The sequence below is a fragment of the Cricetulus griseus genome, chromosome 2, assembly GCF_003668045.3.
Source record: "Cricetulus griseus strain 17A/GY chromosome 2, alternate assembly CriGri-PICRH-1.0, whole genome shotgun sequence".
NCBI lineage: Eukaryota > Metazoa > Chordata > Mammalia > Rodentia > Cricetidae > Cricetulus > Cricetulus griseus.
In genome coordinates, this window is record NC_048595.1 from 412,958,421 (window position 1) to 412,983,940 (window position 25,520).

A 25,520-nucleotide genomic window follows, 5' to 3' on the forward strand; every position below is an offset into this window, starting at 1 on the left:
CAAAAAGTAAATGATTTCCATAAAGGCATTTCACTGCCAGAAAGCAGTATCTAGCATATTCATACCTTGCTTTATCATCTCCAATAACAGAGTCAAAGGGATGCACTGCTGACCCACCAAGTGAAGGCAGCTAGTCACCTGGAATCACCCAGGCCCATGCAGATTTTACAAGACAATAAATACACCTTTTTCTTAAAAACAAACAACCAAACAAACCCAAGTTATTATTTGAAGTTTGGCTGTAACTACTGTGACCACATTACTGGCTAACCCTGACTCAAACAAGTTACACAGGATCGCAGCAGGCCATAAAAGCACAAGTAAGAGGAAAGAAATGGCTCTAGTATCTAGGGCTTTTACTTCTACAAAATGTCACCTCCACCTTATTCCATGCCCTTGTAAAATTCCCTGCAAAGCAAAGCAAAGCAAAACAAAGCGAAAGGGAAAGCGAAAAGGAAAGGGAAAGGGAAAAGGGAAAAGGGAAAAAGGGAAAAAGAAGGGAAAAAGAAGGGAAAAAGAAGGGGAAAAGGGAAAAAGAAGGGGAAAAGGGAAAAAGAAGGGAAAAGAGGGAAAAGAGGGAAAGAGGGAAAAGGGAAAAGAGGGAAAAGACGGAAAAGAAAGAGGGAAAAGAGGGAAAGGGGGAAAAGGGGAAAAGGGGAAAAGGGAAAAGGGAAAAGGGAAAAGGGAAAAGGGAATGGGAAAGGGAAAAAGGAAAGGAAAGGAAAGGAAAGGAAAGGAAAGGAAAGGAAAGGAAAGGAAAGGAAAGACTGGTATATGCGTGGCTTCATACAGTAAGCTGCCATTTCTATAAGGAAGACACAGCCCACTAGGAGAAGGAAAGGAAATACCCCAGTAGGCTCAGCTATAGACGATGTATAAAGATACCAACAGATCTAAAAAGAGAGGTGACCAGAGATATGGATATAATGGTCTGGCTAAATGTTTTGTTTTGTTTTGAATTTGTACTTGCTTACTAGGCTTATGAACAAATGACCCTGTTAGCAGGAATTGAGATATAAATTAAACACAGAGTTTCAATTTTTATTTATTTATTTGGAACAGGTCTTACTAGACAACCCAGGCTGGCACTGAATTTGTAACCCTCCTGCCTAAGCGGCTTGAGTGCAGGAATGACAGCCATGTACCCTACATTCAGCACTCCCTCATCCATCCATGTTGATCAGCAATTCCCTGAGAACTCAGGCTGTCTTACTTCTCCAAGTATTACAGTCTACAGCTACTCTCCTCTTGGGAATACCCTGAACTATGAGCTAACTAACCTACTCTTCTTTCAACTCAAATGAAATCTAACAAAGCTTTTCCCTCTATCATCAGTGCAGCCTTCCTCCCCCACCCCAACAAGTTATCAACCTAGGGCTGTGAAAAGAATTCTAGTATACTTCAAAAAGAACAAAATTCTAATTCTTTTATCAATCTACAACTAAGACTTATATTCTCATTAGATTATGAATGTACATAGGGGGCACAAAGCTTTCTGTGATTTGGATATAATAGAAATTACAGCTATCTTCATTGTCAAGTTAATAGTTATTAAAGACATTAAAATACCATGTGAGCCAGGCAGTGGTGGCACTTGACGTTAATCCCAGCACTTGGGAGGCAGAGGCAGGTGGATCTCTGTGAGTTGGAGGCCAGTCTGGTCTACAAAGCTACACAGAGAAACCCTGTCTCATGTGTTCATTACTGTTTCACGATATATTTGTGTCCCGCCCTGGATAAAAATATTTCTAATCTCATTTACCCACATATTTAGATAAACATTATCTTAGGGGGGCTGGAGAGATGGCTCAGTGGTTGAGAGCACTGACTGTTCTTCCAGAGGTCCTGAGTTCAATTCCCAGCAACCACATGGTGGCTCACAACCACCTTTAATGGGATCTGGTGCCCTCTGCTGGCGTGCAGGCAGAAGACTGTATACATAATAAATCAATAAAATTAAAAATATTAAAAAAAAACATTATCTTAGGTATTCCTTTGAGGTTACTATGGATGACAGCTAACTATCTGAAGATTAAGAGAAACAGATTTTCTTTACTTGGGGTGAGTTTCACACAATCAATTGAAGGCCAAAATAGAACAAAAATGCTAAACCTTCCCGAAGTAAGAGTGTTCTTCCTGCCTGAATATGCCTTTCCCATAGGATATCAGAATTTGTTGTTGTTGTTGTTTTGTGGGTCAAAACTCTGCCGTTTCTTTTGGTGCAGAATATCTACATCAGCTCTGGTTTTTAGGCATTTGGACCCTAAAGGAACTACACCATTAACTCTGTTGAGCTGCTTGCCAACTTTTCTTGCAGTTCTTGAGACTGGTTAACTTAGTCATATGAGCCAATTTCTAACCAATTTCATAATGAACCATACACAAGTATCATTTACTGGTGGTTGTTTTTCTGGATGATAAACACACCTTAAAGATGAAAACTTTGCTGAAACCATCTCTTGAACCTTTTGGAACAGAGAATGCTTATTTTAGGTAGTACACCATTACAGCTTCTTCAGAAAAGTGACATCAAAATCAGTTGACAAGCAGATATCAAATCAGAGGACAAATATTGGTGGCATAAAATACAAGAGAGTGACTTTTAGTACCCCTTCCTCTTAAGGTTTAGAAACAGCCTTTTTCCTCTACCTTAGAAAATGAAAAATTCATTTCTTTCCATTAATAATGCCCCTCCAAAAAGGTCACCTCTCCTCTCCCTCTTATATCTTGTAAAAACTTATATGATAGACAAAGGCAGTGGTAGCTAGTCCCAATAGACCTTAAAACTTAATACTTTTTCTTCTCAGAAACTTGTGTACAAGTTTATAAATCCTATTACTAAACTACAACTTCTCTGTGGGCAGAGCGTATCCTCTGTTGGATTTGTATTTCTAGTTCTTCAGGTTAAATATATAGTTAGAAGTTTATTCATATTAGATGAATATTATAACAGCAATAGCAGACACAGCAGAGAGAAAGAAGCAAGTATGAGAATGATTACTAGTTTATATACAACACAGAGCCCTACCCCTGAGCCCATGGATCTAGTCCATACATTGGGGGATGGGGGGTTCGAGACAGAGTTTCTTTATGTAGCTTTGGAGCCTGGGTCACCATCCAGCAACTAAGCCATTTTTTAAACTTTATTTGCAATTATGGATAGCAAAAGACTGAGTTCCACTTGTTAAAAATCAAATAAGTTAACAATTATTACCTACTCGGGGAAAAAAAAATCAAAGAAGTTAGGCTGGTCAGTGGTGGTGCTCACCTTCAATCCCAGCACTCAGGAGGCAGAGCCAGGTGGATCTCTGTGAGTTTGAGGCCAGCCTGGTCTCCAGAGAGAGTTACTGATAGGGCTGTTACGCTGAGAAACCCTGTCTTGAAAAACCAAAACCAAACCAAAACAAAACAAAAAAAAAAAAATCAAAGAAAGTTTCTGCCTAGGGTTTCTAAAGATGTTTCTTAAAAGATGAATGTACCCACTTTGTTTTTCTTTCTTCTGCCCAGACTGGTCAGCCAGTATCACTAGGTGACCTTGAGAATGGAACACACAAAGTAAACAAGGACAGAGGAGAAACCAAGAAGGCACCCTGGTCCCTGGCAACTCTATCATCTATCAGTCCCAGATTATTTACTTCTGATTTTTAAGAATTTAAACAAAGAAGTAATTTTTTTTTCTTTTCAAAACAGGGTTTCTCTGTGTAGCCCTGGCTGTAGACCAGGCTTGTCCTCGAACTCAGAGCTCTGCTTGCCTCTGCCTCCCCAATGCTGGGATTAAAGGAATGTGCCACCACACCTCCTGGCTAAGCAGAGTTTATTTATCCATTTTTAGCAACCAAAATACAATTCGAACTGGTAAGACAGTGACTTTAGCAACAAACTAGACACCTCCAGCCACTTTAGATGTGCCTCAATGTAATACAGATAAAGTGTCAGAAGGGGCAAGCAGGAAGTAAGGCTGACTGAAGAGCCTCTATTCTCTGGGTGCACATCACAATTACAATTCAGCTGGAAGGGAGAAAGGAGTCCAGTACACTGACAACTCTCATACTACAGCACTGCAATCTCTTGCTGACACTGCAGGTTATAGTACAGAAAAGCAATGTAGCTTGCAAAACTGTTACCAAAAAACAAAACTGCAAGAAAATCAGAATTAGGGAAATAAGACATTTTATTGAAAAAATGTTAAAAACTTCTGCCGGGTGGTGGTGGCACACGCCTTTAAAAATCCCAGCATTTGGGAGGCAGAGGCAGGCGGATCTCTGTGAGATGGAAACCGGCCTGGTCTACAAGAGCTGGTTTCAGGACAGCCTCCAAAGCCACAGAGAAACCCTGTCTCAACCCCTCTCCTCCCCACAAAAAAAGAGTTGTTTAAGGGGCTAGAGAGACAGCTTAGCAGTTAAGAACACTGGTTGTTCTTTCAGGACCCTGGTTCAATTTCTCTCCTCCTACTGCAACTCACAACTGTCTGAAACACCAGTTTCGGGGCATCTGACGCCCTCTGCTGGAAACCATGGGCACCACATGCGCACAGTACACAGACATGCACCATACACATAATTTTTTTTCCCTCCAAAACAAGGCTTCTCTATGTAGCCCTGGCTGTCCTGGAACTCACTCTGTAGACCAGGCTGGTCTTGAATTCTCAGAGATCTGCCTGCTTCTGCCTCCTGAGTACTGGAATTAAAGGCTTGTGACACCACCACCACCCAGCATGTAAAATAAATTTTAAAAATTTAAAAAGCTGTTCAAAAGTTAGACTAATTCTTTTAAGAAGAGAAAAACTGACTCAGATTTAAGTTTGAAGAAACACTGATATAGCAAAAGTTAAGGCTGATTCTCATTATCCCATGTTTCTAATCCATAAAAATTTTGAACAAATCCTTCATAGTCCTTTCCATTTAATGTCTCTTGCACTTGTATCTTAAATTTTAACCTATTTTTTAGAAGATTTTATTTATTTATTATGTATACAACATTCTGCTTCCATGTATATCTGCACACCAGAAGAGGGCACCAGATCTCATTATAGATGGTTGTGAGCCACCATGTGGTTGCTGGGAATTGAACTCGGGACCTCTGGAAGAGCAGTCAGTGCTGTTAACCTCTAAGCCATCTCTCCAGACCCCATTTTAACCTATTTTTACAATTACTTATTTTTGTGTGTAGTGTGTATATGAATCATGAATGCATGCCACTCTGTTTGGAGATAAGGGAACAACTTTTAGGAGTTGGCTCTCTCCTTCCACCCTGATGTGGATTTTGGGGACTCAGCATAGATCATCAGGCTTGGAGGTGACAGTCTTTATCCATTGAACCATCTTGTCAGCCCAACATCTTTAAATTCTTATTTGATGTCTTAGCAAAACTTTTCATAAATTCTTACAGTGATTCTGTCATTTATGGATTTTCTTTTGTTCACACTGTCCACATAGGCCTATGGCCTCACAGCCCATGCCAATGCTCTACTATCAAACCACACCCTTAGCCTCTTGACTGCTTTTCATTCTTAATGAAAAATAACCTGGTCCTTCGGTGTCTTACTCCATAGACCCACATAAAGCATTACATAATACATTATAAGATATAAATATGCAGTTTCATTGTCCTTAATAAAAGGCCAGCTAACAATCCAACAATCCATTAGAAATCAGTATGGAGAGAAACTGGTACCCTGTGCTTATTGCAGGACAATTCACAATAACCAAAAAAACAAAATCAGCTTAAGAGTCTACCAACTACTGAATGAATAACGAAAATGTGTCTCATATATAATAGATATTATTAAACTAAAGGATGAAATATGTCATCAGGGACAACATGGATGAACCTGCAGTACATTATGTTAAATGTTAGTTACAGAAAGACAAATATCACATGCTCTCACTCATATACAGAATCTTTAAAAATTGCTTTCATCATATAGTACCCCATACGTGTATATAACTATGTGCCAATTCAGAAATAAAAGCGAGGCAGGTGAGATGGCAGTGGGTAAAGGTGCTAACCACTAAGTAAGACGAACAGCTCCATCCTCTGAACCCACATGGAAATGGAGAGAACCAATTCCCCAAAAGTGGCCTCTAACCCATCACACATGTGCTGTATGTGAGCCACACATACAAATATACATATATGTACTAAATAAAGTACTTTTGTTTGTTTGTTTTGAGACAAGGAGCCAGGATTTCTCTATGTAGCCTTGGCTATCCTAGAACTCTCTGTAGACTGGGTTGGCTTTGAACTCAGAGACCCACCTGCCTCTGCTTCCCAAGTGCCACCACGGCCCAGCTAATGAAATACTTTTTTAAAAAGATAAAATAGCTGGGTTTGAGAGCACACATCTGTAATGCCAGCACTTTAGAGCTTGAGGCAGATCAGGAGTTCAAGGACAGTATTCAGGACATGAGTACAGTATTCAAAACAAAACTAAGTAAATGATAAAATAAAAGAAAAAGCCGACAGAATCAAGGATATCTAGCTCAGAAATGAGATGGCTCAGAGGGTAAAATGTGCTTGCCATGTAAGCCTAAATTTAATTCCCCAGAACCCACAGTGGAAGAAGAGAACCTCAAAGTTGTCCTCTGACCACACAACACCCCCCCCAAGCATGTGTGTTTACACAGTAACAAAACCCTTTTTAAAAGAACCAAGGATTACTTAGATCACAGGTGTATGCCACTATGTCTGGTGTATGATGTACAAGAGATTGAACCCAGCTAAACATTCTACCGACAGAGCTAAAAAGCTACATTTCCAGTCCCATTAATAACATGCTAAAGGAAACATTACAAAACCAGGCATGAAACACAATTGTAATCCCATCATTCAGAAGGCAGAGGCAAATCCAGCTACTAGTGAATCCCCATCTCAAAATAACCCAAAAGCAAAAGCAAACAGAAACAAAGATAATATCGGGATTCTAGCTTCAGTACATTAAAAAGATGATTAAAAAAAAAAAAAACAGCCAGGTGTCGTTAGGGCCACCCATGATCCCAGCACTCTGGAAAGGGCATGATATTTATGAATTCATAACCAGCCAGAGCCACATAGTAATATCTGTCTCAAAAAAAAAAAAAAAAAGGAGAAGAAGAAGGAAGTCATGTGATAGATGATGAATTAACTTACTTAAAATTGTTGAGGCTACAGTTACTCTATAACAAAATGATCCTTATCAGTCAATTTCGGTGCCCACTACCACATTCTATAACTATTACTTTGGTAACTAATCCTCAAACCTAAAAATTACTATAATTTAATGACTAATTAAATCACTTTTTATCACACCTCTGAATTTATACTCCTTCCCATTTACTTCTTTTCATACTTGTCACCAAACAGTCAAATCTCCAAACATTAGGTCTAAACTTGACCCATGTTAAGATCAAATCATTTGCAACTAAGTTTACTACATATTATTGGGTGAATATTGTTCAAATATCAATCTACATAATTACATCAAAGTCCCACTGAAAACTTTTTATTCAAGTAAACTTGCAATTCTTTTTTAATTTAATTTTTTAAAGATTTTTTTTTTGAAACAAGGTTTCTCTGTGTAGCCCTGGCTGCCTTACAACTCAATCTGTAGTAACAGGCTGACCTCGAACTCAATCCGCCTGCTGCTGCCTCCCAAGTGCCTGAATTAAAGGCACTACCACCACCAGGCTAAACTTGCAATCCTTATTTCTCAGTTTTAATTTAACTCAAGGACACTATAGCTTTCTGACACATTAGGAAAACAAGATGAGTAAATATCTGTACAAATTAATTAGTATAGGACTAATTTGTGAAAGAAAATTGCTTGACTTATGGAAAGCAGTTAAGTGCCAAGTAAAAACTAATTCAAACCAAAACATTTAGCACATCTTTATTTTTGGCAACTTCAGGCTAGAAAAGCTGCCCTAGCTGCGACATTAAATGGAAACAGTTTATTGAGCTTTAAAATACTGGTAGATTTGGCAGCTGGCTTATTCAGCTAAATTTGCTGTTACTAGTTCATACCACACCAAGTGACAGAAGCTAAACTGAATCAAAGATTCTAAAGTGAAGGCCAGATATAAACCAAATCATTCAGGGATTTGTTTCCTTGTAAAATGTATCTGCCCTCTTCATACCCCACCCTTCACTAAGATTCTAAAGGGAAGCACAGATAAAATATATGCCTGTGTCCCCTTTTTGAAAAACCAAAAAACCTCCTCGACTATTTTGAGATATCTCTATCTTTACAGAGAATTCTCAAAGTAGGTCCAACTCTTTAGTGTGTACTGTGTGTGTGTGAGTTTATGAGTGAGTGTGTGTGTGTGTGTGTGTGTGTGTGTGTGTGTGTGTGTGTGTGTGTGTGTGGTGTAGCTATGCATATGGGCAGGTAAGGATGCATGTGAAGATTGACGTCAGTGTCTTCCTCATTCACTCTCCACCAATATACACTGAGGTATGCTCAGCTGAACCCAAAGCATGTCAATTTCACTAGTCCAGTTAGCCAGCTCACACTGGTGATACCCTGTCTCTGCCTCCTAGGTGCTGAGATTATGGGCTGGCCACCAACACCCATCTGACATTTATGTGAGTCCTGGAGATCCAAACTTCAATCCTCACATTTGCATGGTAGGTGCTATACCTGCTAAGCCATCTCCCCTGCCCCTCAAACCTCCCTCCTTTTTGAAAGGACTTTATAAGTCAGCCTGGTCTACAGAGAAGGAAAAAAAAAAAAGACAGCTTAAGGGTTATATTAAAAAACAAACAAACAAACAAAAAAAAAACAACTTCCAAGATCCATTTTGAAGCAAGCAATAATATTTCCTTACAATCGATGTTTCAAATTACTTACAAACAGCTTTGACATGGAAATCTTTCAGAAAACAAGACTATGATTTATGAATAATCACCCAGATACTACTACATGATAATTTGGGATAGTGTTTTTTAAACTATTTGGTAATTCCCTACTGCCTATTCGATTTATGGCATTCAACAATGACACCTACTGGCCACTGAAAATCAGCCATTAGTTCTCTAAGATAGCTAGTAGGCTGGTTACATAAGGGAAATACACACACACTCTCTCTCTCTCTGTCTCTCTCTCTCTCTCTCTTAAATCAATCTAACTAAAGGCAAAGAGTTATTTACAGGTGTGTAAAGAATTTATAGCACTTCATCTAAAGCAAAAATATACATTTTCTTTGTGACTAAGAACAGCATTATTCTTGTAAAAAGATAAAAGACAAGGAATGAAACACAAGTTCTTAAAATTTTATTTAAAGCACTAGCAAGTACCTCAGTGTGCTGGACATTTCAAAACAAATTCTAACGATTCATTTCTTTTCAAATGACATTCTGAGAGATAAAAAAAAACCTAACAATGTACTAACATAAATGACCAATAGTAGAAAAAAAATTAGAACTTAGAAAGTTTTCCTAACATGTAGCTCAAAAACAAGCCCTGAAAGACAACACATTTCCTGGTACTACATTTATCTTCTTAGCCTGTAACTTGAAGGCAGCATCCCAGGCAGCTTAAATTTCAATAATTTATAGTGTTGCCTTTTAAAATGTTTTCTAGTCTTTTAAGATGAGTTTTCCAATGAGTTATAAAATCAAATGCCCCTCCACAATACACGCTGACAGGAGTTTGTTTTAGTACTGTATTTCATCATTCAAACTGTGAATTTAAAAGACTTTTCAAAACAAAATAGTCTTTAACTTGTAAAAACCTAAGTCCAAGACAACCAAAGACCTCATTTTTTTAAAATCTAATAAGTAACTCACAACTGGCTTCCCAGATTTAACAAAGCAAATCACTTAAAAGTTGACGCTCCCCTGTTTAGATTCCCATCTTATTTTCACAGTCCTTAACGTCCAAACATTGGGGACGAGTTGTCTGCCAACTAATTTACTGTTCATCTTCTAATTTGCATTTACCTTCTTCTATAGACTTATAAGGCGCTCCACCTTTGTGGAGGTTAAACATTTTTTTGAGCCGCAAAGCAGCAAATTCGTGTACTACAAAACACCCATCTCAAGCTAACGTCGTGTCATTTCTCAACCCAAGTCCTTATTTGGGATAAGCGCTTCGTGACTACTCTTGCCTTCATGCTGTCCTCCTCCTACAGAGCCTGCCTGGGTAGAAAACACCGACGCCAACAACAACAAGAAGAAAGTGTTCAGATGTATCAATGGGTTGCAAGAGCTCCTCTTCCACGAGGGTCAGTCGACTTGTTTGGAAAAAATAACTGCCAAGGGTTACATAATGTACAGCCACTAGTTTCTAGATCTGACCACCAACAAATCTCTTTCTTCTCGGCACCGCTCCCTACCCCAGGAAACGGCCAGAAGAACAACCCCTGGGATTTCACTCAGGTGTCTGCAATGCCGCGTCCTTCTCTTGCCTGAGGCATCCTGCAAGAAATTCCTTCAGCCCTCACTACCTGTGCCTTGCTCCCGCCTCCTTCCCGCCTCAGCCCGCGCCGCCGCCACCCTCACGCCCTTGCTAGGCCCCCCCAAGTCGCCCCACAACACTCAGCCCCAACCCTCCTCGCCAGCCGCCTTCTCCTTACGACCGACCCTCCCGAGCTTGCTACCAGGTCTGCAGGGCTCCGGATCCGCCAACCGTCCTGCTGCCGCCTCCCCACCACACCTTCGTCAGCTCCCGGCTACCGCGTCCGCAGCCGGAGAAGAAAACCTCTTCACCCGGCACTGTGCGTGCCCCCCCCCAAGACAGCACCGCCGCCTACCTGTCACCCCGCAGCCTCAGGCTTCCTACCGCCACCGCCTCCCGCAGCAGCCTGCCAACTGCAGCATAACAACCAGCCCTCTCATTGAGTGGGCCCACGCGCTTAATAACGGCCGCTCTCATTGGCTGCACCATGGCCTCGGCCCGCCCCTCGGTGCGCCACCTAAATATTCCTCCCGGGAACAAGGAAAACACAGCCTCCCTGCCCTCTTCCCCGCACCTCCTACCGCAGTCGGATTCCGGCTGCAAAGTGTGGAAAACAACATCAATTTCCAGTCTCCCTTATGTCATCTCTACCTTGTCTGGGAGTCTTGCGCCAAGACCGGAACGCTTAACATCTCCTCCGCGTTCCTGCCGTAAGGAACTCGAGGAGACGACGTCCGTTTCCGGTTGGCTCCTGCTGGAAGGTTGAACGTTGAGTGTCCTGAGAGGTCAGATTGCTGTCAGGTAATTTAGGGAGTTGATGGGAGACCTCTGGATTAGGAATAATCTCGACTGTATTTAGGGAAGTGCAGAAGTGAGAGTGCTGAGCGGGACCAGCTCAGACCGGGAGGAAGGGAGCGCTGCCGCCAAGTACAGTTGAGCAGAGGCGGATGGAGGATGCCCTGAGAAGTACTGTAGTGGTTAAACCCCAGACATTGCCCCCACGCCACCGCCGCTACCGCATGCAATTTCCTCCTTGCCTCCTGGATTTTTGAATTGTATTTGGGTAGAGTAAAGAACATCCCCCGATCCGGAAATACTTAAACTAGAAAGTTTCCAACGGCTGCCTCACAAAATCATGTCTATTTCAGATCCCTAGGGTTAAGGATTGGGTACTAAAGTAATAGCATTTCATTTGTCTTTATTTTCTTATATTTTTATGGTCATCTCAGTTTTTAAATGAGGTAAAATTGAGTTATATACTTGAAAGCCCTTGATAAGCTGTAAAATTACATGTAGTGGAAGTAACATTCCTTAGGGAAAGTAAGTCAACACTTCCCGTGCTAGAACAAGTGGAGGTTGGTCATCATCTAACTTGTAAGTTAGATGACTCCTGACATAAGCAGAGAACGTTTTAATTTTCTATAATTATATGTTCTTTCTTTGTTGAATTTATTTCTTTGCTGTTCGTAAATGTGTAGTTCTAAACGTGAAATAATTCCCTGTCGTTGAGTCCTCAGTGCAGTGTAACTCTTCCCATGGTATGAGGAGAGAACCCGTTCCTTTAAATTGTCCTCTGACCATTATATGGGCACATACACACACAAATAAATAAGGTTTTAAATCAAGATTCTTTTAAAAATAGGAACTGGGCATGTGCACATGTCTGTACTCATAGCCCTTGAGTACAGGATTGAGAGTTCAAAGTCATCCCTGACCTCATTTCAAGTTTATGGTCAGACTGAGTTAGGTAAGACTGTCTCAAGTAAATAAAACAATATTCTTGTAAGATAGGGTGGTGAGTATCCCAATGATAAAGTTAAAGTTATGTGTACTTCATTCAGAAAAATGTCTGATAAAACATATTCCTTGTCATGTACAATAGAAAATTCTCTCAAGCTGTGATGTCCAATAAAAATGTAATGGAAGCCACATATGTAATACTAAATTTTCTAGTAGACACTAAAACTAAAAAAAAAAAACCTAACATATTAAACTTATTCTCATTTAAAGATATACTCTGAAACTAGGTGTGGTGGCACATGCCTTAACAGCACTCAGGAGGCAGAGACAGGGGGATCTCTGAGTTCAACACCATCCTGGTCTACAGATTGAGTTCCAGGACAGCCAGGCTACACCGAGAAACCCTGTCTTGAGTGTGTGTGTGTAACCTGTATTATTAATGAATTATTCTACATTTCATATTATCTTAAAATTTAACGTACTTTTTGTATTCAGTATATACACCTGTATGTTATTTTCGTAAATTCTTGGTCTGTTTGTATCTTATAAGGTTGAAAAAATACACTTGAAAAAAGTATATTCATATACCCAGATAATTCCAAAGACACTTTAGTATTTTCTTATAATTGATTTTAGAATTTGCTTTGATACTTGCTACTGTTTCGGAGGACCTGAGTTCAGTTCCTAGCACCCACAGCAGACAGCTCACAATCACCTACTTATTACTTCAGCTCCAGGGGAATCCAATACCCTCTCTCGACTCTGAGGACACTGCCATGCATGACACACACACACATACACACACACACACACACACACACACACACACACACACACACATAAAATCTTTTTTAAAAGAATTTACTTTGAAATTTAAATCAAGTAAAATTCCCAGTTCCTTAGCTACATAGCCACATTCCAAATGTTAGTGACTACATAACAAGACAGCACAGACCCAGGAGAGGAATTGGTGGCCATTGGTATTCGAATGTTGTTTTTGTGTATGTGTTTTGGTTTTTCAAGACAGGGTTTCTCTGTGTAGCCCTGGCTGTCCTGGAACTCACAGAGCTCCACCTGCATCTTCCTCCTGAGTGATAATAGTATGCTTTATAAAAGCTTTCTACTAAGAATTTTCAGATATTTATCCTTTTTCAAAACATTTCACTTGTAAACATCAAATTTGGCTCTTGGATATATATAACCTCTTTCCCTTCTTTTACTTTTTTCCTATAGACATGGCCCCTGGGCATGGACACGGTCACGATTATCATGATAAATTGGTACTTCCAGATTACAAACAGTGGAAAATAGAAGGGACACCGTTAGAAACAGTCCAGAAGAGGCTTGCTGTGCGAGGGCTGAAGGATCCATGGGCTCGGTAAGATGAGTCTAAAAATGTCGTCTTCTTTTGAAGTGACTTTTATTTGTATAACGGGGCAGGAATGCTGGCATGCATCTGCAGGTATTCAGATAGAGATGATTCAAGGGAGGCCTCTATCCATCTTGTGAGTCTTGGGGGTAAAGCTCCACAGCCAGTTCTTTTCCCCACTGAGCTATTTCCCTGGCCCAAATCTAGTGGTTTGTGAGTTTAGAGAGTCAGTATATTCTGAAAAATGGCTTTTGGGGGTTGGGGCATTTCTAGAAAGGGTTTCTCTGTGTAGCCCCGGCTGTCCTGGAACTCAATCTGTAGACTATGTTGGCCTGGAACTCAGAGATCTACCTGTCCTGTCTCTGCCTCCCAAGTGCTGAGATCAAAAGCATTCACCATCACTGTCTATCGGGAAATGGCTTTTTAGCTTTATTTGTGTGCAATACAATTCACCCATTTTATTTACTCATTTATTTATATATGGGGGGGCATTTCAAGACAGAGTTTCTCTGTGTAACAGCCCTAGCTGTCCTGGAACTAGCTTTGTAAACCAGGCTGGCCTCGAATTCACAGAGATCCACTTGACTCTGCCTCCTGTGTGCTGGGACTAATGGCATGTGCCGCCACACAAGGCTAATTCACCCATTTTAAAGTTAACTCATTATCATTTTGTTAGTTTTTACAAATGGGCAACTATGGAATCACTACTGAAATCATGATGCAGAATATTTCTATTATCCCAGAAAATTTGTGCCTTTTGCAGCTGTTGCCAATGACTGGCTCCTGGCAACTACTGCTCTGCTTCTGTCTCTAGTTTTTTTCTTACTAATACCTTCTACATTAGAATCCTGTGGGATGCATCTTTCATCCCAGCCTTTCACTTAATGTTGGTTTTTGAGGGGGCAGGGCAGGGGTAGCTGAGTTTTCTCTCTTATTGGCTTTGTTTTTTAAGTACCAAGTGATAAAACTCATTCTAGAAAGCCTGTCTTGGAACCCAACTTAATACTTTTTACCCTTGGGGTTTTTGTCTTATTTCTTTTGTTTGGTTGTTTGGTTGGTTGTTTTGGGTTTTTAGAAACAGGGTTTCTCTGTGTAGCCTGTTCTGGAACTGGAACTCGCTCTGTAGACCAGGCTGGCCTCAAACTCAGAGATCCACCTGCCTCTGCCTCCAGAGTTATGGGACTGAAGGTGTGAGCCACACATTTTGTTTACCACAGTAACAATTCAAATTATTTCCAGCTCTTGGTTCTTATTATGAGTAAAGTTGCTGCAACTATTCACAAGTCTGTCTGGACATGTGTTTTCATTTCCCTTTGGTAAATACCTAAGAGTGGGATTTCTGGGTTATATGGTAAGTCTATGGGTTTTTATAAAAACTGCCAAACAATGATCTAAAGTCGTGTTACTATTCCCCATTCCTACCAGCAGTGGATGAGAATTTCAGTCGCTTAATGGTCTCATCAGTGTGTTGTGTTTTCAGTGTATTAACGTCAGCTATTCTAATGCCAAAAACATGGTTGTTTGCATGCCTGTACTCTCAGCCTTTGAAAGGTGGAGGCAGGAGGATTGGAATTACAAGACCATCCAATATCAAATTGGAGGCCAGCCTGGGCTACGTAAGAGCTAATCTCAAAAAAAGTAAAAGAGATGAAGCCCTTCTAATATGTCAGCAGAAAGTTTGTGTGAACACTGATGATTATGTTAATTATTTTGTGTATATATCTGGTTTTTTTTTTTTTGTGCAGTATATCCTTAGGTCTTTTGACCTCTTGTTATGAGCTATAACAGTTCTTTATATATTTTGAAAATAATCCCTTCATCATATATAAATTTTGTAAATGTTTTCCCAGAGTATATGTCAGTATATAACCTGTCTTTTCATTTTTTAATGTTTTAAATTCCAATAACTTCCCAATAAAGTATTTTTTTCTTTTGTCACTATTACTTTTTCATCTCATCTAGGATTTTGTCCTATATTTTCTAGAAGCTTTTTTTTTCTTTTTGAGCAGTTATGTGTATGACCCAAGCCAGGCTGACTCCTGATGGTCCTGTCTTAGCCTCCTAAGTACTGGGTTTGCAGGCATGTATCATCACACTCAGCTTATGGTTTTCATGAATTGAGATATGATTATTTACTTTGAGTTAATTTTTTTTAAGATTTATTTATTTTGTACACATTGTTCTGTCTGCATGTATCCCTATATGACAGAAGAGGACACCAGGTCTCATTACAGATGGTTGTGAGCCACCATGTGGTTGCTGGGAATTGAACTCAGGACTTATGGAAGAGCAATTTTTTTATTTAAAAAAATGTATTTATCTTTATGTGTATTTGCCTGCATGTATGTCTGTGCACCACATGTGTGTTATTGGTTGTTATTTTACTTTTTTTGGCTTTATGCTCTTTTGGGGTGCTCACCACCCAGCTCCCAAATAATACACACAAAGACTTATTATTTCTTATGAATGCCCGGTCTTAGCCTGGCTTATTTCTAGCCAGTTTTTCTTAACTTAAATTATCCCATCTACCTTTTGCCTCTGTGTTTATTTCCTTTTCTTACTTCTGTATATCTTACTTTCCCCCCCTTACTCTGTGGCTGGCTGTATGGCTGGCCCCAACATCAACATCCTTCTTTCCTCGTTTTTGCTCCTTCTGATTTCTCCTTCTATTTATCTTTTCTGCCTGCCAGCCCCACCTATCCTTTCTCCTGCCTCTCTATTGGCCATTCAGCTCTTTATTAGACCAATCAGGTGTGTTAAACAGGCAAAGTAAGACAGCTTCACAGAGTTAAACAAGAGAAACATAAAAGAATGCAACACATTTTTGCATGTTTAAACAAATGTTCCACAGCATGACAAATGTAACACATCTTAAAATAATATTCCACAGCACATGTGTCTGGTTCCACAGAGATCAGGAGAGAGAGGGTGTTAGAGCTTCTGAGTCTAGATATAAACTCCTGTGGTTGCTATGAATCCAGCCTGGATCCTCTTGAAGTGCAGCCCATGCTTTTCACTAATGAGCTATCTCTCTAGCACCATAAGTTTTCATTTTATTGAAGAAAGAAGGGAGGCAAATATTATCTGAGGATATCCAGGTGGTTCAGAACCATTTATTAAAAGGTTATTCCCAGTTGAATTACTTTGATAAATACGTCAAAAATCAATAGACCGTATCTGTGTGGTCTTTTTCTGAACTCTGTCTTGTTTCTCTGTTCAGTGTATCTGCACTTAGGTCCAATACTGAAATCTTTAATAGGATAGTATAAGATCTCCAATTACCTTCCGTTGGTTAAGCTATTCTGGGCCTTGTTTTATTTGCTTATAAATTTTAGTTTGTACTCATCAATTTCTACAAATAGCTGACTTGGATTTTAATTGGGCTTTCATTCACTATTTCACAGAAATGTATAGTAGAATCTTTTTCATGTTTTTATTGGACTCATCATTTTGGAGATAATTTTTTGTGGCTGTAACAATGAGTCTTTAAGAATACATGTGATTTATGACCTTTTGAACTTTTAAGCATTATTTTCTTAACTTTTATACAGATCTCGAGCATTTTGTTGAATTTATTCATATTTCTGGTACTATCATAAGTGTTATTTTAAATTGTGTTGTTGACAATTAAGATTGTAATTAATTTGCAGACACTGACTTTATATCCCATTCATTATTTAGCTCAATTTTTGTTTTAGCTAAGTGTGTGGCCTAGTAAATTATTTTATATGTCCCTTAAATTTTTCTTTGAGTAATGATCATTTTGTGTACAGAGACAATATCACTTTGTCTTTCTCAAACTATAAACTTTCCTTTTTTTTCTTGCATTATTGTAATAGGTAACATGGAAAAAGAAACAAAGAATTTTCTTTAAGATTTTGATTTTTTTTTTTTTTTCCTGGTGGTTTTTGCAACAAGGTCTTACTAAGTAGCTCAGGCTGATTCTGAACTGTATTCAGTCTTGTGTCTTTCAGCCTCTGGACACTGGGATTGTAGGTATAAGTCAGTCTTGCCATATTGTCCCTGCTTGTTCTTATTCCTGGTTCAGCCAGCGTTCTTACCTTAGTCTCCTGATTAGCTGGACTGGAAAGACTTGCCAGCATACCCAGGCTTTTTATTAGTATTGGATGATCTACTGAGATGTTGATGTCTTTTTTCTGTTAATGTAGTGAGTTACTTGTACTGATTTACAAATATTAAACCAATCTTGCTTTTCTAAGTTGAGCCCTATTTCTTCGTGATTAATTATTTTTGTTTGTACATTGCTGGTTTTAGTTTTCTAAAATTTTGTTCAGAATATGCAACAGGCCTAGTGTGGTGGTACACACCTTTAATCCCAGCAATCAGGAGGCAGAGGCAGGCTGATCTCTTTGAGTTCCAGGCTAGCCTGATCTATACTAGCCTCAGAGTTCCAGAGTTCTACAGCCAGAGCAATTTCTAACATCTTTGTGTGGTTTTGGCATCTAAACTAGTTTGATTTGTTTCCATATTTTCTAGTGAGACAGATTTTTTTAGTTCATTTTTTTGTCCCCTATAAGGTGATTCCTGCCCCCCTCCATTTTTCCCTATAACAGATTTCTGTTGCCCTCTCTGTTCAGCATAGTCAAAAGAACCATCCAGAGCAGGAGATCAGTCTTCTGAAGCTCAGGCTGTATGACAAGGAAAGGCTTTGAGCCTCTTGAAGAGTAGTAATAAAATCAGGTGTGCATCCTTCTGAGACAAAATATATTGTACATTTGCATGCTTAATGTTTATTACAATAATGTAAGGGAGATAAGTAGTTTACTTTGAAGAGAAGAACAAATTCATATTTTATATATGAAACTTGGTCATATATTCTTAATTATCCTATGCCCCAGAAATAGTCCTAGTTTGACTTACAATATTAAATAATCTTGCTTTGAACCTTGTGTGTTAGTTCATGCCTGTAGCCTTTCAGCTCAGGAGGCTGAAGCAGGAGTTTTGCCGAAAGTTGGAAGCCAGCTTGTCATATAGAGTGAGACCCCATTTCAAAAAACAAAGAAAACAATGCTGGGCCCAATGGCTCATGCCTTTAATACCAGCACTTATACAGAGGCAGATGGATCTCTGAGAGGCCAACCTGGTCTGCATAGTGAGTTCCAGGACAGCCAGGGTTATAAAATGAGACTGTCTCAAAACAAAACCCACAAGAACAAAAAGTACTAATGTAGCATTTCAGTATTGAAGAAAGAAGAAAATCAAATGCATTTGGCTCAATTAATGTGAATTGCATGTGATTATCATTTCTCTTCTCTTTTTCAGCAATGAGGCTTGGAGATATATGGGTGGCTTTGCAGAGAATATCACCTTCATGCACGTGTTGCTGAAAGGGTTCAAATGGGGATCTGCTGCATTTGTGGCAGCTATAGGGATTGAATATTTCCTGACTTCCCAGAATGATAAGAAGAATCACTGAAGACAGCACCTGGAATTATCTGGTGACTTCTTTCTCATAAAAACAAGATTTCCTCACTCTAGCGTCCTTGGCTGTATGTTTGTCCTTGAAAGAATGGTTTAATAAAGTAAGGAAAAACTTTGTTTTGTTTTGTAACTCTTAAAATTAGAAAAATTTCGTGTATGTACCTATAATCCCAACACTTGGAAAGCTGAGGAGGATCATGAATTCCAAGCTAGCTTAAACTACATAGTGAGGCTATCTCAATAAATAAATAAATAAGAAATATATATATATATTATATATATATATATATAAATAGTTTGTTGTTTGTTTGTTTGTTTGTTTTGTTTGGAATGTTGGGTATTGGGGTACCAGCCGCAGTTTATTCTACATGTAGCAGGCAGCTACCAAATTTAACTTAACAAATGGATATGTTCTAAGAGGGCTTTTTTTATTTTATATTTTTTAAAGATTTATTTATTATGTATGCAGTGTTACAGATGGTTGTGAGCCATTATGTGGTTGCTGGGAATTGAACTCAGGCCCTCTGGAAAAACAGGCAGTGCTCTTAACCATGACATATTTAATCCAGTTAGCCTGTATGTGCACAGGACTCGCTGTCTACTAGAGCTTAAGACAACTTACCAGCAGCACGAGCATGCATACACATACACACACACACACACACACACACACACACACACACACACACACACTCCAAAAAAAAACCTATGACTCTCTCCCCAAGTAAGCCATCAGTTGCCAATACTTTCTTGGTTACAGTTAGAGCCTCATGGGTCCCTCTGCCTCTACTATCTATGATGGAATGTTGGCTGGCTGAATCTTGTAGGTAACCACAGTGCAACAGCCATGTCACATCCAGAACACAGCATTTCTTGGTGCTCTTTCCTATCCTATTCCTACATTCCTTCTGTGCCCTCTCCGTGATATTCCCTGAGTTGGGTGTGTATGTGTCTGTCTGTGTCTGTCTCTGTGGAGTATTTGATATTAGATGTCCCATGTAGGGCTGAGCACACAACATTTATTCTCAGCATTTTGACCAATTAGTATTCTTTATATTGATTGCTGCTGGCCACGGAAAAAAAAAGAGCTTTGACCAAGGTTGAGGGTGAAGATAATCTATGAATACAAGCATAAATATTTAAAAGGCAATTTGACAAAGTGATCATTTAGCAAAACAATGGTAGTTAAGTTCTCTCCTGGGGCTATGACCTCCTGAGCCATGGACTCTACCAGACTTACAGTACCAAGCCTGAATTCCCTCCTGTAGAGCAGGCCTCAAATCCAAACAGTGGTTGGCTAACAGTGATGCTGCTATTACACCAGTGACCATATCTTGCTTGGCAGATCCATATTATAGCATGCAGGGTCCAGAGCTCGGTAAGACCACCTTTTCTCCCTTAGCTATCCACCTCCAGGTTTTTAAACTGGAGTTGGTCTTGCTGTTTAGAGGGACATACCTATGTATCATGTTCATTTTTCTTTATTAATCCTATTTTCTTCTCTTAATCCTCACTGTTGCCATGTTGAGAAAAATGATACTTTTTAACAAATTAAACATTTTCCCAAGTTAAATCTTTAAGTCACTAGTTAAGAGTCTGAAGAGAGCTGGGTGGCAGTAGCACATGCCTTTGATCCCAGCACTCAGGAGGCAGAGGCAGGCAGATCTCTGAGTTCAAGACCAACCTGATCTATAAAGTAAGTTCCAGGACAGCCATAGCTACACAGAGAAATCCTGTCTGAAAAACAAAAACAACAACAAAAAAGAGGCTGGAGAGATGGCTTATCAGTCAAGACAGGCCCTGCCTGGGTTGGAGTCCCAGCACCCACATGGCTACTCACAACCATCTGTAACTCTAGTTCCAGGGGATCTGACACCCTCACACAGACATACATGCAAGCAAAAAAACCAATGCACAAAAAATAAAAAGCCACAAGGTGGTGGTGCACACCTTTAATCCCAGCACTCGGGAGGCAGAGGCAAGCTGATCTCTTCGTGTTCGAGGCCAGCCTGGTCTACAAAGCTAGTGCTGAGATAGGCTCCACAGCTACACAGAGAAACCTTGTCTCAGAAAAAGAGAGAGAGAGAAAAAGGAACTGCAGTTAATTGCTAACACAGTTGGTTTGTTGGTGAGAGCTGTCTTGTTTATAGAAGTTGGATTCTTGCACTGGGGTAGGGGGATTCATTCACTCTGCACTTTTCTTTGTAAGGAACTAATTCCATTCATGACAGCTCTACCCTCATCAGCTAATCTAAAGAAATTAAAAAAGGACATGACTGTCCCAGGTTTTGGCACCAGATGAATGTAAAAAAGAAATAAAAAGGAAATTCAGACATGACTACTCTTAGGTATGGTGAAGAAGAAAGTTTATTGTAGATAAGAGGGAGAGCATAGCCAGAGACAGAGACATCTGTGAGTCCAGAGTGATCATGACCAGATGTCCCTGCCCCTGGCTATTCTCTCCCATTTTTCAAGGGTTTGAGACTTAACAGATACCATCACAGTGGAAGTAAGTGTCAATATATTTTAGAGGGACACAAACATTCAGCCCACTGCATATTAATTAGAATAACTAACAACAATGATTATTTTCAAGAAACCAACTTTTGTCTTTCAAGCCCTTGTCTCTGTAATGTTTAGGCTTGACTAGCTGGCCAGCAAGGCCCCAGGATCTGCTCTGTCCCTGGCCTACTTTAAGCATCTTGCCAAGAACAAATAGATTGGATTTATTTAAGAAAATACATTTATTAATTTAAAATTCTAGTTATCAATGTAATCTGCTATGATGAGTTGATTTTGATAATTGTATCCTTGATAAATGGCACTTATAACAAAAGAAATATAAATTTTCATTGTATTTTATGAATGTTAATGAGTGAATCATTTTACATAATACGTCACAATTAAGTGAACTGTTGTTTTACTTAATGAAAATGTGTTATGTTTAAATATTACACAGTGCAAATGTATCAAAACATTACATCACACCCAAAAGTTTGTATAATGTTGATGTTTTATCACTTAAATTTATAATTTAATTTAAAAATTACGTAAAAAGGAAAAATACAGTGCAAAGAATACAGGGAAAGAAACAAACACTGGGGTCCCTAGAAATAAGATGATTAAGTCATTAATAATTACATTGAGAGTATGTGGTCCAAAGTTAATTGATTAAGACAAGGTCTCACTGTGTAGTCCAGGCTATCCTCAGACTCACAGATATCTATCTACCTGCAGGAAGATAGCAAGTTGGAATCCAGCCTTGGTAGTGAGACCCTGTCCTAGAGAGGGAAGGATGGAGAAAAGGAGGGAAGGAAGTGAAGGAGGGAGGGAGGGACAGACTGCCTTAAAAGGTATGAGTCCCTATCTAATCTTAAATATCTATACAGAACTTCAGAATAGCTGAAGCAACAACGAACAGACCTAAAGGGAGAGAACCATAGCTGCAGCTTGTAGTACTCCCTTTTCCGAAGTTGGTAGAACAAGTAGAAAACAAGGCTGCAGAAGTCTCAAGCAACACTACCGCCCAGCTTGATGTAATATTTATAGAACACTGGAACAAAAGCAGAGCACACATTCCCAGAGAATGAGGGACATTTACCATAACTGATTAGATTTCATGCCATTAAACCAGGTTCAGTAGAGTTAGGATGTTGGAGTCAAACATGCAGCTCTGCAAAGACAAACAAACAAACAAAAAAAACCCAAAACTGAATCATACAATATATACTCTCAAACTACATAGAAATTAGACTAACAATTAACCTCTGAGAAATTTCTCATTATTTGGAAATTGGCAGCACAATTATAATACCAAATTGCTCCAAAAAAGGGGGGGGGGGAGCAGTTTTAGTTATCGTCTTTGTTGCTGAGATAAAACACCGACCAAAGCAACTAGGGCAGGAAAGGGTTTATTTCATCTTAGAGTTCCAGATAACAGTTCATCACTGAGGGAAGTCAGGTCAGGAATTTACGGGATGAACCAGGAAGCCGGAACTGAAGCAGGGGCCATGGAGGAACATATGTTGCCGGATTGTTCCCCATGGCTTGCTCAACCTGCTTTCTCATACATCCGAGGACCATCAACCCAGGGCGGCACCACCCACAGTGAATGGCCCTCCTGCATCGATCACCAACCAAACAAATGCAGCACAGGCTAACCTGAAGGCCAATCTGATGGAGGCGATTCTTTAATCCCTCTTTTCAGACGACTCTCCTTTGTTTCATGTTGACAAATCTAACCAACACAGACATCTAGGGGGATGTAAAACATAACAGAAGAAAAAAGAGATAATCAAGATGTTTAGGAGTGGACAGGAGGGGGGAGACACAAATGAGCGATATGAGGAGAGATGGAGAGAGGGGCAGAGAGAGAGGAGAGAGAAGGAAGAATGTCGCTAGAAGTCCTAGAGAGTTAAAACAATAGACATTGTATACACGCATCTTTAAGCTAATACATTTGGTAGTTTTGATGAAATTGACACCGCTTTCTTTGTTCACTTTGTTTTGTTATGTTTAAGATCTTGTATTTTTGGCAGTCTTTCTGCCTCTGTCTCCGGAGTACTGGGATCACCCAGAAAGCAATACTGTCATTTTATAAGACAGACCGCCAGGTTGAGGGATAGTTGAGTGTCATGTGCAAGACCCTAGATCCAGTCCTCAGCATCACTAAAAACCAAAACTGCAGAAGTTTACACAAAGAGATAACCCAGATGATTTTTTATCTACTAAAAATGTTTGCATTCAGCCAGGCATAGTGGCGTAGACCTTTAATCCCAGCACTCGGGAGACAGAGGCAGGGAGATCTCTGTGAATGCAATGCCAACCTGATCTACAAAGTGAGTGCCAGGACAGGCTCCAAAGCTACACAGAGAAACCCTATCTTAAAACAACAACAAAACTTTGCATTTTGGGGTAATTGTACATTCACTTGCTGGGTTAGGTAGAGGAAAGGAATGGAATCGAAGAAAGGTGTATTGAAAGTAAAAATGACAGCATTTTTGTCATTTATTTATTTAGGTTTTCTGAGACAGGGCATTTTTTTGGTTCATTTTTGAAACTTTTTGTTTGTTTGTTTTTTGTTTTTCGAGACAGGGTTTCTCTGTGTAGCTTTGGAGCCGATCCTGGCACTTGCTCTGGAGACCAGGCTGGCCTCAAACTCTCAGAGATCCACCTGCCTTTGCCTCCCGAGTGCTGGGATTAAAGGTGTGCGCCACCAATGCCCCGCGAAACTTTTTTTAATCTACCATAATTTTTGCTGAAAGTAAAGAATGAACTTTTCCTTCTGTTTCCTGAATTTTGAAATTATTACTTTAATTTCCTAGCACCTACAAAGCATTCCAACTCCAGTTGTCTTACATGTGACCATTATTTAAACTAGTACACATATCATGTGGTTTTTGTCTCTCAAACTTGACCAAAGAACATTCAAATGATACTAATTACATGAACTTAGCCTCATAAATAAGCACCATACATGATAATATGTAATAGTGTTATTAGACCTACTTTGTATGTGGGACAAGTCCATAGAATAAAAGTCACAAAACCCAAAGTGATTTGGGTAATAAGCTTGAAGTTAGATTTTGAACATGGATCTGATGTGAGAACCAATAGGAACACTATTGTTACATTGTCTATCAGGGTGTACAGGACAAGCAGGACCGTGCACTGACATGGAAGGAGAAAGCATTTAGACTTCTAATCATACTTATCTTCTTGTTTATTGCTGATGAATTATATCTGGCTGACTTTCTTTTCAGCACTGGAGATTGAAACTATTGCCTCATTCTCTTTTATTTTAAAGTAGCACCTCAGTAGGTTGCCTAGGCTGGCCTTGAACTCCTGTAACCTGAATGGGTCTTATGGTACTCAGCCACAGTCTCTCAAGTACCTGGGATTTCAGCCGTTTGCCACCAGACTGAGATCTAATAAGTAAATTCAAAATGGGGTATTCTCTCACAAACTGGGTACTGAGTGATTACCTAGAATTTAGGAAGGGACCTTTTGAGAGAGAGGTATTTTAACCTCCACAGGAGAATACAAAGGTTGTTCAGAAAATCACTACAGGCTGCACTTTATGTGTGCCAGCTTGGTGGAATTTATAATCCACAAATTTTAAATAACTAACCTTCATTAAATACCAGAGCAGCTTAAAGATAATTTTACAAAGAAACCACTGACTGAAGCTAATACCAATAACCAATAACACAAGAACAAGCAAACAAGAGAATCGCACAGCTATAGACTGTCAGCAGTGTTGCGTGTGACATCTCATCACTCGAAAACCATCTACTCCCCTCCAAAGTATCAAGAAGACAGAACTATGGACTTGGACCAGCTATCAGTACAGGGAACCTTGCCCCAGGAGTGTGCTGACTTGGCTAATGTAGCACAGAATCAGTATGCTTAGAAAGGCCTTAAAAACTATAATTCATCTATATCTTGCCTTCTGTTTCTACATTTATGTGTTTTCATGTACATATCTGATAATATTAACATATAAAACATAAACTCACTTAAAGATCATTAATGCTTTAGACTCTATTAGAATGAATTACCTTTGCTATATATGAGCAATGTTAGACAGGACCT

General features: G+C 39.5%; 2 protein-coding genes across 6 annotated transcripts in view; one reads left to right on the top strand and one right to left on the bottom strand.

Annotated features, from left to right (window-relative positions):
* Fam126b (family with sequence similarity 126 member B) overlaps positions 1-10,820 on the bottom strand; it is a 62,358-nt gene extending 51,538 nt beyond the window's left edge. For all 5 annotated transcript variants that reach the window (XM_035440960.1, XM_027396955.2, XM_027396951.2 and 2 more), the window contains exon 1: positions 10,731-10,820. The gene's annotated coding sequence lies outside the window, so the exon portion shown is untranslated. The remainder of the gene's footprint in view (positions 1-10,730) is intronic.
* Positions 10,821-10,958: 138 nt separating this feature from the next.
* Ndufb3 (NADH:ubiquinone oxidoreductase subunit B3) lies at positions 10,959-19,042 on the top strand. The gene is made up of 3 exons (XM_027396957.2): positions 10,959-11,176; positions 13,349-13,493; positions 18,768-19,042. Exons 2-3 carry the CDS (start codon positions 13,351-13,353, stop codon positions 18,919-18,921), a joined length of 297 nt encoding a protein of 98 aa, XP_027252758.1. The 5' UTR covers positions 10,959-11,176; positions 13,349-13,350; the 3' UTR covers positions 18,922-19,042.
* The last annotated feature ends 6,478 nt before the right edge of the window (positions 19,043-25,520 follow it).